This window comes from Lutjanus erythropterus, chromosome 22, assembly GCF_056507025.1.
Source record: "Lutjanus erythropterus isolate fLutEry1 chromosome 22, fLutEry1.hap2, whole genome shotgun sequence".
NCBI classification, from domain to species: Eukaryota; Metazoa; Chordata; class Actinopteri; order Lutjaniformes; family Lutjanidae; genus Lutjanus; species Lutjanus erythropterus.
Window position 1 is genome coordinate 5,080,998 of NC_139338.1, and position 15,738 is coordinate 5,096,735.

Sequence of the window (15,738 nt, forward strand, 5' to 3'; positions counted from 1 at the left end):
ATCATTTTTTCTTGTTAAAGTGACACATATGGTTTGAAAGCATAAAGTATAGCCCAGATTTAAGACTCATATTGCTTGTCCAAGTATGTCTTTCTTTGGTAAGAATCCAAACAATATAATGTTCGTGTTAGAAATAGCATTTTAATAACATTTTATTATTTAACTTAAATACACAAACAATGTTACTCCATAGTATACAAGTCCTTTACATCGATCAACAACTGATGGGGATGTCTGGGACATGTAGTTTGAAGATGGTACTATACTTTCTATGTCTGTGAGTGCACCAGGGACTGCTACTTCATGTGAAAAAGATTTCATCATCAGAGGTGTGTATGTGTAGGCACACATCCCCATTCCCCCCAATTTGTTCGGGGATGCCAAACTACTGCACGTCAGTGGAACGTGTTTTCCAAGCTGACTCCAGAAAGTCGTACAAACAAAACTAATAGTCATTTGTGGTGTCACAGTCTTCTGTGTATGCCTCTGTTCAGACTACACATTTAAGCACTAGCACTGACTTACATTAACCAGCTACACTTATGAAATCTGCTAGCGAGAGGCATCATTGAGCTGACAAAGTCCATAGCTGTCAGCTAGAAATGACAAGCTGCTTATGTTTTCTTCTCTCTGAAATCTAAGACCTAATCAACAATTAGTCAAATCTGCCAACATTATCATTTTAAAATGCATCTGTGTAGTGCAAGAACGGAAAGCTTGACAGACATAGAAACAGTAACTGAGGAGGGCGGGGCTTAGCAAAGGGTCAACTGGGTGATCAATTTGAGTGAACAAATTATGGTAAAAATGGCAAATATGTGCACACAAATGATCAGTACCTTAGATTACAGGCCCTTGATACCAATACATTCAAACTACAACCAGTATGACTGGAACAAGCTGTAGTAGGCTAAAGTGGTGGTGATGAAAATTGCTTTCAGCCTCTATAAACTATCTGTTACATTTCAATCAGTAGGAAGCAGGTGGAGAAAACAGTTATGAACAACTCCACTTACCTGGAACGCCTCATCCATCCTCTACTGATTAGAAAAATAGCACGATGAAAATGAATCTCCTCTATGTGAGAGCCAGAATGTGGATGCATGCTTCTGTTGACAGTCATATACAAATGGCCTGTTTGGGCAGAGCGAGCTGCCTGCTGGGCCCTGGCTGGGCTCACTGAGTCAACTGACCCTCTGACATGATGAATGTGTTTTTCAGAGTCAGAGTGGGAGATGTGTCAGTCATTCATTTTCCACCAGCCAACTCAGTCATTTCTCTAATACTGAAAACATATTACTGCTCATTCCTTGGCCCTGACACCTTACTGCTGCGATACTCCCTCTGAGACTAACTATGGAGATTATCATAGTGTTTGTGTTGCAGAGAAGATGGAGACATAAACTCAATGTACCTGTACATCCTGATTTACTGAACACCGTGCTGCACTTCACTTCTATTCTGATGGCTTCTAACCAATAAGATGCAGAATACAGTATAGTGTGCATGAAGCTGGACTACAGTGTTCATAAATAAGGCATTGAGTTCTCATCCTTAATGTCTTTTACTCACAGTTTTTTAACAGCAGAAGTGTTACAGTAATACCGATGACTCTCATCCATGTCGTCCATTATTGCCAATGTGGGATGACATTTATATATCAGGGTAATGTTGGATGAAGATATAATTAGGGTTGGGTACCACACTTGTTTCTTTAAAGGGTACTGACAAAATTACACCAAATTTTGGTACCTGAGAGCACATGTGCATGACAGAGTAACTTACCCATGTCTATTAGGCAAGCATGACATCAACATCATGCACGCATTATGAAAGTGTTAGACTCCATATTGTCTGCACAACTCAAAGCCTCCAGCAGTAAATGAGCTGTCAAACTTTCTGTGTTTTCCTTTAGTGTGTGAATAGTCCTGATCTATTATAGGATTATCATTTATCGTTATATCAATAATACATCCATATTGCGATATGGGATTAGATATTGTTTTATATTTGGGATATTGTTATATTGTTATATGGTCTAAGTTTTGTCTTTTCTTGGTTGCATTACAGTACAGAAGTAGTGATGTAATTTTCTGAACTAACCACACTTGTAGTTATTCTATTATTTGCCTTTACTCACTTAGTCATTATATCCATATTACTGATGATTATTTATCAAAAATGTTATTGTCGTAATATTTTGTGAATGTTCCAATAGTCACTGTCACATTTTCAGTATGGTTAATTTGCTTAAAATGAAGCTTGTAGGCTTAAATTTCCATATATTTGTCTTGATGTCTTTTGCACATTTTGGTCTCCAGTGGAGGCTCTGTTGGTTTAGGGGGGTCATAAAGTATCTGGGGGTACGTCCAGGATTTCAACCCAGGACCTCTCGCACTCCTATAATATTGTTGCAATATCGATATCAATGTATTTGGTACAAATATTATGATACTTTTGTCCATATCATCCAGATCATCACATTTGCACAATTTGAGAATTTGCAGTATGTTGTTTTAGAGAAAAAGTGTATCTTTAGATATATTATATTGTGTGGTGTGTAAAATGTTCTACACGAATAACAATGTTGAAACTGAGAAGAAAGGACTTATCATAACTGACTTTGCATTTTTGTTATTACAGACAGAATATAAAGATACCACTGGGGACTAGAAACAAATTCCAGGTACTGGTACTGGTGTTGGATCAGTTCAAAAGTGAATGGTACCCAACCCTGCTGCTTCTCTGAGCTCCGTGTCTCTTTTGTGCTCAGCAGGGTGTTTAAATCAGACGAGCTGGGAGGAAGGCGGGGAGGAAATTTGGGGAGCTGGAAGATAATCTATCTGCCAACTCACCACCTCCTACCCCCACTTCCTCATTTTGTTACTTTTTTTCTTTTAAATCATCTGTGCTACACTGAACCTGTCCGGGGCCTTCTATCATACAACAGATGTTACAGTCAAACAGCTGTGAGGGCTCCAGGGTAAGAACAGGGAAGCCATCTTGGTTGTGACTCACCGATGCAGGTCTTGCTGTCTGAGTGTAGGGCGTACTTCTGGTGGCAGCCGCACACCGGCCCTGTGTCCGTGTCATCACATGTGTGCTGGCAACCGCCGTTTCCATAGTTACACGTCACTGAAGACAACACACACACATTTAAATCTTACTCCTGGCTTGTACAATATATAATGTGTAACAAAATGCTGGTGACATTTTAAAGGTCCACTAATTCCTTATTTAGTTACAATGATGATGTCATGTACCAGACAGCAGCCCCAGAGGGACATTTATACTGTGCAGTAATAAAGACGCAAAATTATGTTCGACTGGATATATGGCCCGACATGACAGGTGGGAGTGGGTCGTAACAAAAAGACAGAGAGAGGAAAGGAAATCGAATAAGGAGCAAAAAAAAGAGACGAGAAAAATATAGAGCAAGAGAAGGCAAGAGAGAGAGTTATAGTAGAGGAAGAACTGGCAGAGAAAGGGGACAAGGAAGAGAGAAAGAGGAGAAGAGGAGAAGAAGATAGAGAGAGAAGTATATGAAAGAGGGAGAAGGAAGTATGAGGATGGGGAGGGGGAGACAGAAAAAGAGGGCTGGATGGAAAAAGTAGAGAAAGAACCAAGAATTATGTTCACAGTGTCTGAAAATGATGGAAAAAAGCTAAATGTAATACCAGAATTTTTTATAAAGTGAAGGTTCTGTTGTAACAATACTAGAAATTTGTATTTACATAAGTTACCTCAAAAATTGCCCAAACACAGGCCTTGTGTAGGCAGTTTCATGTAGGAACTATTTTTTTTTGTACTAAACTACACCTGCCAAATGCATCATCATACAGAGGGAAGCGTGCATCTACTCATGGAGGAGAAGCTCTTGACAGCATAGGATGTAAACATCAACAGCGTCCTCCACAGCTGAGTTGTAACCTCTCATCCATGAGTAGATGCATGGTGATACAGGTGGTAGGTGTTGTTCAGGAGAGAGAATATAGCTCCTACATGAAAATGCTCGCATCAAGGTGTGAGGATTATCTTGAATATCATGATTTTTGGAAAGAGACACTGGTGTTGAGTTTTTACAAATGAGTGTCAAGAAGGCAGATGTTTCTACAGCTGATATCTCCAGGAGAACAGTGACACTGCTGTTTTAAATATAAAAGGAGCTTTAGTGGTTAAGTTAGGACTCAGGTAGGGAAAGATTGGGGAACCTTGGAGGATTAAGGTTAGGATACCTTTGTTGGCATAGTTACTGGGACTAATTTCCCTTGTTTCAAATCTAGATAAAGTCCCTGAAGGTTCCTGACTTCCTGGAAAACTTCCTGAGGTCAAAGGGGGCCTAGTGAGGAAAGAGAGACAACAAGGACGAGTCCCCTGTCTTTGTATGGGGGAGGTGGAGTGGATGGATGGGTCAAACAAACACAGGACCGTCATCCGGGAGACTGTGGTTTGTGTCCTGTGTCAAGCCAAAAGTCTTATTTTAACTTTAGTAGCCTGCATAATTTAACTTCTGTCATGAATGTGATGTACACAGGTCACAGAGGCCATATAACCAGCTAATGTACTTATTTTAACCCAAACCACAATTGTTTACTAAACCTAACCAAACTGTGACCATTTCATAACATTAGCTAAAAAGAAATCACAGGTTACATGACTATTGTTAGAACATCCAAAACTCATAAATTGCACTGGGCTAAATGACATAAAATGACGCTTGATAAGCTTAACATGTGAAAATATGAAACACAAAATGTCCTTAAAAGTGGTATGCTATTCATACATCATCCCATGAGATGATGTTGGAAAGAGAACATAAGAACAGAGACATAAGAAGAGGCTGAAGATGGAACGAAAGGGAGAAAACAAGGCAAACATGAGAAAGAGGAGACGGTAACAAGGAGGTTTCACCACAGAACCTTTCTTGGAGCTCTTTTGAGAACCTCAGCCCTGGTTTCCCCTGGAGAAACCAGGTTTCAGCTTTACTTCCTTGGCTCTAAAACAGCCAGCTAAGTAGTTCTTCCTCACGGGCCACAAACTTTGTAGATGGAGTTTGCCATAATAAACAGAAGTGATTTGTCAAACACTAACTACGTGAGACGCCTGCGATGTGTCCAACATTCTGACTTTCTCCTAATTTGCCTAATCTCTCCATTTGGCGAACTCTTTGGGGGCTTTTCCTAAACTTTGTTCCCTAATCTCGACCATTTTTGGATCTTTTATTAACTGTGAGGAGAAAAAAGAAGGGAAACAAGGAGGGTAGAAAAGAAATTAAAAAGGAGACGGACACGATGAGGCAAAAAGAGACGGATGTGGGAGACAGAACAAGGAGAAATGGAGAGGAGAGTTGAAAATGGAGAGAGACTGTGTGTGGAGGCGTTGTAGACATAACTACCATTTCTTTCATCACTCGTTTACTACCGTCCTGTGCCGCCACGCTCAACAGGCCGGCACAGCACTGGGTCCCTGGCCGCTAATGAAATATTACCACAGCAGGGGATGCATTAGAGCCTTTCAGAGGCTTTCACAATCTTTACACTCTCACCGCCTAAGAGGAGAACAAGATGTGTTGCCAAACAAAGTGTAACTAAAAGCTTATTTTTCCCCCCTCGAAAAACAGCAGCCCTAAATTCCATGGCTGCAGGCACTCAGTGTGAGGAGTGAGAAACAGGGATGGAGTGGCGAGGAGGTGGAGGGGTTACAGACATGAATTCTCTCTACTGAATCCTTCAGCACCTTTGGCTTGGCCTGAAACGCTTAACTGATTTTGGTATTAAATGTCCACCCTCATATTTTAGTGCTGAAGGCCGACTGGAACTTGTCCATCATTGCTATTACAGATGTTTATTACAGGAACATTTTAGATCCTTCATCACACTAGCACGTAACCTCAATAAAACTAAGTCTATGAAACAAAGTGTTAATACCTTGCTGCCATGTGGATTGTAAAATAAAGTGACAAGTCAATTGAATTAAAGATTAACAGATGACGGGAAGCGTTACGCAAAAGTTTTGAGACCTCCTACGACTGGGAGCTGCTCAGGAACAAATGTGAACAAACCAGATACATAAATCTGAGACTAAAGGTTGGACTAAAAGCACAGTCACTTTCTGGGCTGTATGTGTGTGTGTGTGTGGGTATGTGAGGTCAGGTGTGATACGTACATGTACAGTCTTTCTGGTTCTTGGCCAGCTCAAAGCCAGGACGGCACTCGCACGACACCCCGCCTTTGCCCGGAGCCTCTCTGCAGATGTGGGCGCAGCCGTGGTCCTTGTTCATGCAGTTCATCCCGTCTGTGCAGGGGACAGAGAAAGAAAACCTTTTAAAGCTGTACAGCATTGAGATTTTCTTGGTGTGAGCTGCAGAGAGAGATATCAGCTGTAGAGATGTCTGCCTTCTGTCCAATATAATGGCACTAAATGGCAGTCGGCTTGCAGTGCTCAAAGCACCAAAAAATATATTTGAAAAACTCAAAACGAGTGTCTCTTTTTAGAAATCATGACCTGGTTACTCAGGATAATCCACAGACCTTGTTGTGAGCAGGTTCATGAAGGATCCAGTAGATTTGACTGCAGAAAGAACATACATGAAACTGCTCCCAACAAGGTTTGTGGATTATCAAATTAGCAGATGTAATTTTTTGGTGCTTTGAGTGCCATTATATTGGAGAGAGGGCAAACATATCTACGACTGATATCTTCACAATTCATCAAGTCACACCATCCTGTACACATTTCTGCTTCTGTACATATTTTTGCTCATAAATCACATATTCAGAGACCCAGTGTAGATCTCCATGCCCAGCTGCTCAGAGTTTTACCTTCATTATTTATATTCTTATTCTTTTTATTACTATTCTTCTATTCCTCTTCATTGTTTTATTCTTACTAGCTTGGTTTTTGCCTCTACTTCTACTTTCTAATTGCTCTAATCTGCTGTGCCACCTGAGTTTCCCTCCAGGGATTAACATGGTTTATCTTATTTTGTCATATTTAATCAAGATGGATTGGAGACTGTTTTAACAGAGGAGGACAGGGGATTGATGGAGAGCTTCATCTCACAGTGCAATGACAATCAGCTGAAGCTCGAGATCAGCAAAACCAGTGAGCTTGTGGTGGACTATAATGTTTCAAATATGGATATTGCTGCTAAAAATTTTAGGTTTTGGTTTTTGTTTTACACATATCTTCAGCACAGAAGACCTATACAGTCAGCACAGTGTCAAGGTGGGCATGCAACATTAGTGTCACCAGTTCAGTACCTGACCAAATGTGAAATATGGTCACAATTTCACAATGTATTTCCATCAGATTATCTCACAGTAAAGTTGACCTTTGACCTTTTAGATATAAGATGTCATCACCTCATTGTTTTATTCTATTAGACATTTGTGTCATATCTTGTCATAATTAGTGTATGAATTCTTTCACCACAACCTTTGACCACTAAAACCTAATCAATTCATCCTTGAGTCCAATTGGATTTCTGTAACAAATTTGAAGGAATTCCCTCTGAGCATTCCTGAGATATCATATTCATAAGAATGGGATGGACATGAGGTCACACTAACCCTTGAACACCAAAATTTAATTAGTTCATCCTCGACAGGATGACACAAAAGTCAAATACAACCCATCCATCCATCCATCTATTCATCCATCCATCACTCCTCCAAAGTTTGGTTGCGGTGACAGAAAGCTAAGCAAGGTATCCCAGATGTCCCTCAGCCCAGCAATGCTTTCCAGCTTCTCCTGGGGGAACCCAAGGTGTTCCCAGGTGAGATGAGGTATGTAATCCCTCCAGTGTGATCTGGGTCTACCTCTCCATCCAGTGGAATGTGCCTGGACAACCTCCTGAGTGAAGCGCCCTTGTAGCATCCTAATCAGATACCCGAACCACCTCAGCTGGCTCCTTTTGAGTGGAAACCCTGTTAAAACCCATAATTCCCTAAAGGACAGTCTGACTGTGATTATGTGTACTCCACTGCTGACAACTTTATCCTACTGCGTCATGCTAACAGCAGAGAACCACGTCGGGACACAGTGAGGAGCTTTGTAACTGAGGACGTGTGGTTTTTCTGGTGTCTGTGAGCACCATCCTCAGACTGAGCTGAACAGCCAAGGGTCATCAAACCACTGTTTGCTTTTCCTAATTGCTAAATGCTAGTCCTACACTTTCTGAAAACACTAAAAGCCAGACACATTTCCTCTTCTTCATCAGCACCGATTAAGCCCTACGCCTTAATTTACAACCCTGCTCAGCCCTCTTCTCAGCTGTCACTGATCCGAGGCTTCTTCTTGTCAGCACTGACACTGCTGGTCATCCCTCCTCCTACTATTCTATCCCTTCATTCCTTCACCCGAGCCTGTTTGATGTGGTCTCCTATCCTGGTGATTTACAGAGCACACTGATGCAGTAATATCTGAAATAGGCCAGTGTTTAAATCTTCATCATTGGGGAGGAAGCAAGGAGGTGGAGGGACGGAGGGCCAGTGCTCTCCAGAGAGGTGAGTAGGGAGGCAGAAGCCAGCCAAAGATATTACTGAGCTCTGGGAAGGACTGGAAAAGTTAGTCTGGGAGTGTGCGGATGTCTACTCATCATGGCACAATCAAATGTCTTCACTCTGCTAAGCTTTATTAGACTCCAGGCTGATGAAAGTTTTAGATTGATGTTTTTAATCACAAGAGAATGAGCTCCCTTAAAAGGAGCCCTCTCCTTCCAAGACATCATCTTTTTGTTTCTTGGTCCATCATCTTCTGTTCTTTGATAAAGTTGAGGTTCACCTGTGAGATCAGGGTGTCATCCTCTAGTGAAGATGTGGGGAAACGCTTGGACTGAGATGTGAAATACAAAATACAGCCCTGTATTTTGTCTGTGTGAAAGTACTGCACTGAACCCATCCATCCACCCCGACCCCCAATCATCGACCCCAACCTCCCCCGCATGTGGATAAGTACAGTATCCTTTAGTGCAGAATTTCCCGAGTTTAGAGTCTTAAGCCAAAATGGGACGTGGACCCATTTTCATTGAGTCACCATTTGACAGGATAAAATCTGTATCAGATTTCCTCATTTACAGACAGGCAGCATGGAACAAGAGACTGAAAACAGCTCTCTGTGACATTAACCCTTTGCTGATATTCAACAGACAAGAGCTTTAAGACTCAGTAGCAAATTACACTAATAGTTAAAGACGTAACTCAACACAAAATGACAATTAGGCTACCAACATAAGCCACTATGTTTTGAACACACTCAGAAAAATAACATTCACATTTTGGAACAAGCAACTTCACAAACTACTCTGTCTAGGTATGATGGGAAATGTGGGCCATCAATGCAGTATTCTCTTTATACAGTAGCCTCTTTTGATCCACTCCTATTTGTCCTGTTAAAATTACTGCATTATGCTGTTAATGCAAACTCAACACTTCCTGTGCTCTTTCAATTTAAAAGCCCTCTAACATTTCCATTAGAGGAGGTGCATGGGAAACTTTGTCCAAAATTTGATTCATGCTGTGATGTACTTTTACAATAAAATAAATACATTTCATACACACTTTAAACTCATGGTGTGATGTGTTCTTTATCAGTTTGTAAGTATAGATGTTATGACAATTCATGATGTGTTTTTGTAAGTTTGGTTCCTTGGGAGACGCCGAACTTCTCTTTTGGGTCTTGAGCTGATAAAGTTTGGGACCTCCTGGTCTAGTGGTTTGGCAGGTCTATTGGCATGATAAGGTCACTGAATTGCATATAAAACAAATAAAACAGTGTATATTAGGATAGTATTGTATATCGTGGCAAATGAAATAATGAAACTTGTTTTAAAAATGAAACAATATCAGCCAAGTGATTGACTTGACTGTCAGTTGCAGCTTTACTCCTCAGGATCTGCATTCATGTGGTGGCACTCACCACACTTCATCTACACTTGGTTTGAAGACACACCCCTTCCCTGGTCCCTATGGTGAATAATGTCCCTTCATGGGGCCCAAGAGTGTTTCAAGTACCTCATTAGGGTGCCATTCCCCCTAGAGAGTCCCCTTCACCAACAAAAAGTCCTTTCTTAAATGCTGCCATTCTAGCTGTCCACTCCCAACAGGACCATTCCATCAAAGTCCAAAATCAAAGGAGCCAAAGGAAATTGTGCATTTACATGATTAACAAAAGATCAAACAAAATCTACAACTCTGTTCTACATTATGTAATCCGGACAATATATTTCAGTTAACATTTAATGTAGGCAGGTTCTGATGTGCAACCAAATTCGGATCCTGCACAGCTCACAACTAGCAGCGCAATAAATATCCAGGGGGCAAAAGAAAAAAAACCTGGCACAGTTGCCAAAGCACGCACTGACCCTGTTTGAAAACTAAACTCATAAGAAAGCAGAGTATCTACAATCAATTTAAACCTGGGAGAAGTTAAATAAACTGAGGCAGAGGGAGAGGGTGGACACAGGCCTGGGACTCAGCACAGTCAAGCCTAAAACAACAAACGGAGCAGCGGCCGCGAACTGTGGCCTCTCGACATGTCCGATGTGACGAGGCAGCGGGGCCGAGGGGCAAAGCCTGCAGCTCACTGACACGTTTACCTGTCAGACCTGAATAACCCACACGGCTCCCAGGATACACATTCAGCCGATTCTGATGTTGAAGTCACTCTAGTTCAACATCAGCGCTGACCTGCTAATACACTGACCGAGACGGGCAAATGGTGCAAATACAAAAGTGACACACCACAGGAAAATGCTCTGCATGTCATTATCATGTATGATACCTGCAGAATTTCTTCACAACTCAACATAATCCTGAGGTAAGTTTTGTTAAGAAAATGCTGGAAATAGTGGTTATGTAGGTAAGTAGATTATTTTAGCTTTTCAAGCTTTTTTTCTCTTTATTCTGGCAACAAATAACACTGACTTTATACCATCAAATAGTGCATATGCCAATGATCTGCTTGTATGCTAACTTCAGTGAAGAGCAGATCTACAGTCAGCTGACTTTTATGATAACAAAAATGCAGACCATTGCAGCAACCAGCAACTACTTGGTTTAGGAAGTTTAGGAAAAAATATGGTTTGGGTTAAAATAAGTTTGCTGTGTTGCTTTATGTGACATTGCATCTTGTTACATTGTGTGGCGTTGCGTTGCATGGCGTTGCGTTGCATGATGTAGAGTTGCATGATGTAGAGTTGCATGATGTAGAGTTGCATTGCATGGTGTTGCATCACATTGCATCGTGTCGCATTACATTGCATCGCATTATACATGTGATGGAAGTTAAATTTGTTAAATAAGTCTGTTAGCTTAGGGATGTATGTTAAAACAGGTCTGCATTAACTTTGGTTTCAAATGACATGAACACCAGTCTGCGGAGTAAAAGTTCTGTTTGTTCATTCCCAGTCATCCCAGTTTCCTATGCAAGCATAGGGCAAATTAACCAAATTTCAAGAAAACTATCAAACTATCACTGTTATTAGGAGTTCAGTCATTGAGATAAACAGCTGGTGGAGCTAATTCTCCAGGTGGGTGACATTAAACCACTGCAGAAGAAGAGGACGCAACAAGATGATGTCATAAGAGAGCTCAAGTCAGATGTCAAACAGTCAAAAAATGGGCAACACTTTGTTTGAAGGGTGTGCATGACTGGACTTGCCAGACTTTTCATAAAAATGTCATTAAGCATTATTACACTGTCAAGTGTTTTATTAACAGTGTCATGAATAATTCCCTCACCCTCAACTACAGCAATACATTTAGAACTTGTAATAAAGATGTCATTAAGTTTTATTAGGTCAAATGCCTTTATAACTGTGTCACAATAATGACATCTTTATGGCAAGTCCAAAATGTATCACTGTAGTTTAGATCAAGGAAAACATTAATGACACATTCATAATGGACTCATGACAGCCAATGTCAAAATTAACCACATATGACAGCATAACATTAACACAACAGCTAAATAGTTTCATGAAGTGTGCCTGTTATGACATGTTTATGACAGGTTCTGTTGCCTTGGTTAATGTCAAGATCTTATAACAAAGACATTGTTGTATTGATTGATGTCAAGTTTTCATAACAGAGACATAGACCGGTTATGCCATCTTGATTAATGTCAAGTTGTTGTCACATGTTTATGACAGGCCACGTTGTCTTGGTTAATGCCAAGTTGTCATAATAAAGACATGTCAAACAATGTCAAATTTGTAACAGTCACAACAGTCATTCATGAAGAATCCTTCATGTTTATGACAGGGGTCATGTTATGCTTATAATGATTATGCACACCCCTTCAAATAAAGTGTTACAAAAAACTGTAGGAATGATGGAAATATGACATTTCTGTTTGTTTCATGTATGCAATCTTGTGTTTTGTTTTTTTGATTAAGTAATTTACATGCCTCATGTACATCATCATTTATTCACTAACTCTGTATCCATTGCATCACACCAACTTTTCCATCTCAGCCAAGCAGAAAAAACATATTTGCAATATTTCAAAATCGTTTCAACTTTCTCTTCAATGTTTTTGTTTTTTTATCAGGTGGATGGAGACCCACCTTCTGTCAGTTTTGAGGCAGTTCTCCTATCAGTAATAAGAAGGTAGAGAGACGGTTGGCGTTTCTTGGTTCCAGCTCAGTGAGCAGCTCTGTTTAGACTGGGGAGGTCAGCAGGTTTACTACTACTGAAGCTCCTCGCTGGGAGCCCCAGCAGGTCCAGATAAAACAGTGAGACACGTCTTCATGGCCCAGTAAGAGCTCCCAGGACCCAGTCTGTCTCTCACACAGTCTCTCCTCTGTCTCTTTTATTATCCTCTGTCTGTCTTTCTCTTTCACTTCCCCGGCCTTTCTTTATCCACCTCTCCACACATCTCTCTCTCAGGAGCTCTGACTCCAGATGAGGTCCAAGCATATCACAGCCGTGTTATTACAACCTGACTCTCACAGTGTTACACCCCAAAGCCCCACAAGTCTGACTGGCAGAGAATAACGGGAGATGGGGAAAAAAAAGGAGGAATGAAGTGAAAGACAGATAGAGGGAGAGAAAGTGAAGAAAGAGGAGAGGAATGTGGAAGAGGAAGGTAGATGGAGAGAGAGATGGATAATTTAGAGGCTCACAGTCGCTCTCCTCCCTGTTTCCTGTGAGGCTGATGAGGAATGAGGTGATGCTGAACGCCAGTCTCACAACCTGATCTCCTCACCAGGGACACACACAGATTTCACACTTTCAATCAACTGTGAGGAAAATATGATGTTAACTTGTCAACATGTTGCATCAGTCAAAAACTGGCTGATGGAAGCAACTTTACAAATTCTGACCACAAAAATGACAACACAGCTGACTGTAGTACAGTAGTACACTCTTAGAAAGAAATTAGAACCATAAAGCGTTCTTCAGCTTGACCCCATAGGAGAACCCTTTTTGGTTCCTGGAAAGACATTTTATGAATGTTCAACTTGGAAACTTTTCACAGAGTTCAATCCAGAACCAAACATAAAGGGTTATACCTGGAACCATCTGTGAGAGGTTTGACCCAGAACTGCCATGAGAGGTCCTACAGAGAACCCTTCTATTGTGTAATGGTTCCACTCAGAACCCTCTCTGGGGGATCTATCAAGAATCTTTCCACCTTCTGGAAATAGCCCACCTAAGGGGTTCTCGCAAGAACCTTTTTTATATTCAAGGGTTTTATCTACAACCCACTCACAGGGGTTCTAGAGAGAACCTTTTTGTATTCCAATGGCTTTATCTAAAACACAGTCAGGGGTTCAACAGAGAAGCTTTTTATATTCAAGGGGTTTTATGTAGAACTCACTCACAGGTTCTACCAAAAACCCCTATATATCCCAAGGTTTTTATCTAGAAACTCTGGGGGTTCTACCATGAGCCCTTTTATTTTCCCAGGGTTTTATATACAACACACTCTCAGGGTTCTAGAGAGAACCTTTTTATATTCAAATGATTTAGAACCCATTCAATGGGTTCTACCAAGAGCCCTTTTATATTTCAAGGGTTTCATCTAAAACACACTCAAGGGGTTCTACCAAGAACCCTTTTTTATTATGGTGCAAAGAACCCTTGACAAAAGAATTCTTCAAGCACTTCAACAATCCTTGAAAAAGTCTTTCTTTCAGAAATCCACAGAACCCTTGACAAGCCCTTTCTTAAAAAAAAAGGGTTCTTCAGAAACAAATGGTTCTGGATAGAACCTCAGCCCCTTAGGACAAACCATTTTAGACCCCGTATTTCTAAGAGTGTACAAGCACTTGTGTTGACATGTGCGTATACGTTACTGTACATGTGTGTTTGTACATGCACCCCCGCTAATGACCACGTGCATGTCTGTCTGTGCCCACACATGCATACATTACCAGTCAGTGTTTGTACTGTAGGCACACAGCCACCCATAAAGAACTGACTCCACTTAAAAGGCCTCTTTTAAATAAACTTTAAACTCTGTATCAAACAGGAACACTTTATTGTGCTGTTACAGCTTCCTTTGAAGGAAAACACTGCTGCAGAGAACAGCTGTTACATCACTGCAATGTGATGTGTAAAGGTTAAAGGTGCAATATGTAAGAATTGGCAACTGGTTGAATTTATACTTCAAACTAGGAGTGTCTCAATATACCAGTAATGATGGTAAATGTCATATTTTAAAAAGGAAATATCCATATCATGTTAACAGTATACACACAATAATATACACATATGATAAGCTAACGGCACAGTGACAGAGTAACAAGCTAGCAAATCAGCTACTGTCACAGCATGTGGCTACTGTGGCCGCACAAATCATGACAGACAACAGCAAGACACTTTACCCTAATACAAAAAAAGTTATGGAAGTATTTTGGATTCCTTAAAAAAGACAATAAACAAAGTTAAAGATAATTTTGCCTGATAGCATTTTCGTTTTAAAACAAATAGGGGTAAGCAGATCACTAGAATGATATCCAGCTACAGCTAACTATAGCTACAGTAATCACATCAATTAACCATGCAGCTAGTTGTCCTATTAGCTGACTCAAGTCTGCCTAGACTTAGAGCAAAGGGAGGATATTGGTGTTAAAACTGCTAGCTCATGAGCTTTGGACAGTGGGGAGGAGGAGGTTTTCAAGCCCGGGGCAGGGGACCGAACACAGCATCTGAAAACAACAGAGCTCAGTTTGGTGATAGGGAATACAGTACTGAGGTGATTTACAGAAGCTCTGACCAGAACTCTGACTCCGGGGGCAAAGAAGACACGGCAGATGGATACACGAGAGACGTGAAGCAGAAGAAGAGCGAGAGTTTTTTACAAACTTGAATTCAGAAAGTGTACAGATGTATTTTTCTGTTTAAAGAGGAACTTGGGTGTACGAATGTTTCGTTACTTGCCATTTTGTGATTGTAATTTGTTTATTTATCAGACTGAAAAAACTGAGAGAGCTTGTGGAACGTAGTAAACTCGCCGCTCGCACACACTGGCCAGAGCCATACTATCAGACTATTGCCTCTTGATGCAAGAAGTGGTATTACAAAAATAGATGGGCCAAAGCTAAATGGTTAGCATGCTAACTTCAGTAGATATATAGCATAGATGTAATAAGAACAGGATACCAGATTCATAGATGGCACCTATCGAGTCAAATGAAAATTGCTCGTCAGCCGCATATGCCAAAAAAGTTTTCTTGCCTCTGGGTTTACTTTTGCAGTACATGGACTGATTATACGCAGTAGTGTTTCT

At 40.8% G+C, this 15,738-nt stretch overlaps 1 protein-coding gene across 2 annotated transcripts in view; it reads right to left on the reverse strand.

Moving 5' to 3' along the window:
- Window positions 1–15,738, reverse strand: part of scube1 (signal peptide, CUB domain, EGF-like 1) — a 143,095-nt gene that overhangs the window by 58,574 nt on the left and 68,783 nt on the right. For both annotated transcript variants that reach the window (XM_084710727.1, XM_084710726.1), the window contains exons 5-6: window positions 6,166–6,294; window positions 3,019–3,135 (exon numbers count right to left, since the gene is read on the reverse strand). In XM_084710727.1, coding sequence (XP_084566853.1) covers window positions 3,019–3,135; window positions 6,166–6,294 — 246 coding nt within the window. The remainder of the gene's footprint in view (window positions 1–3,018; window positions 3,136–6,165; window positions 6,295–15,738) is intronic.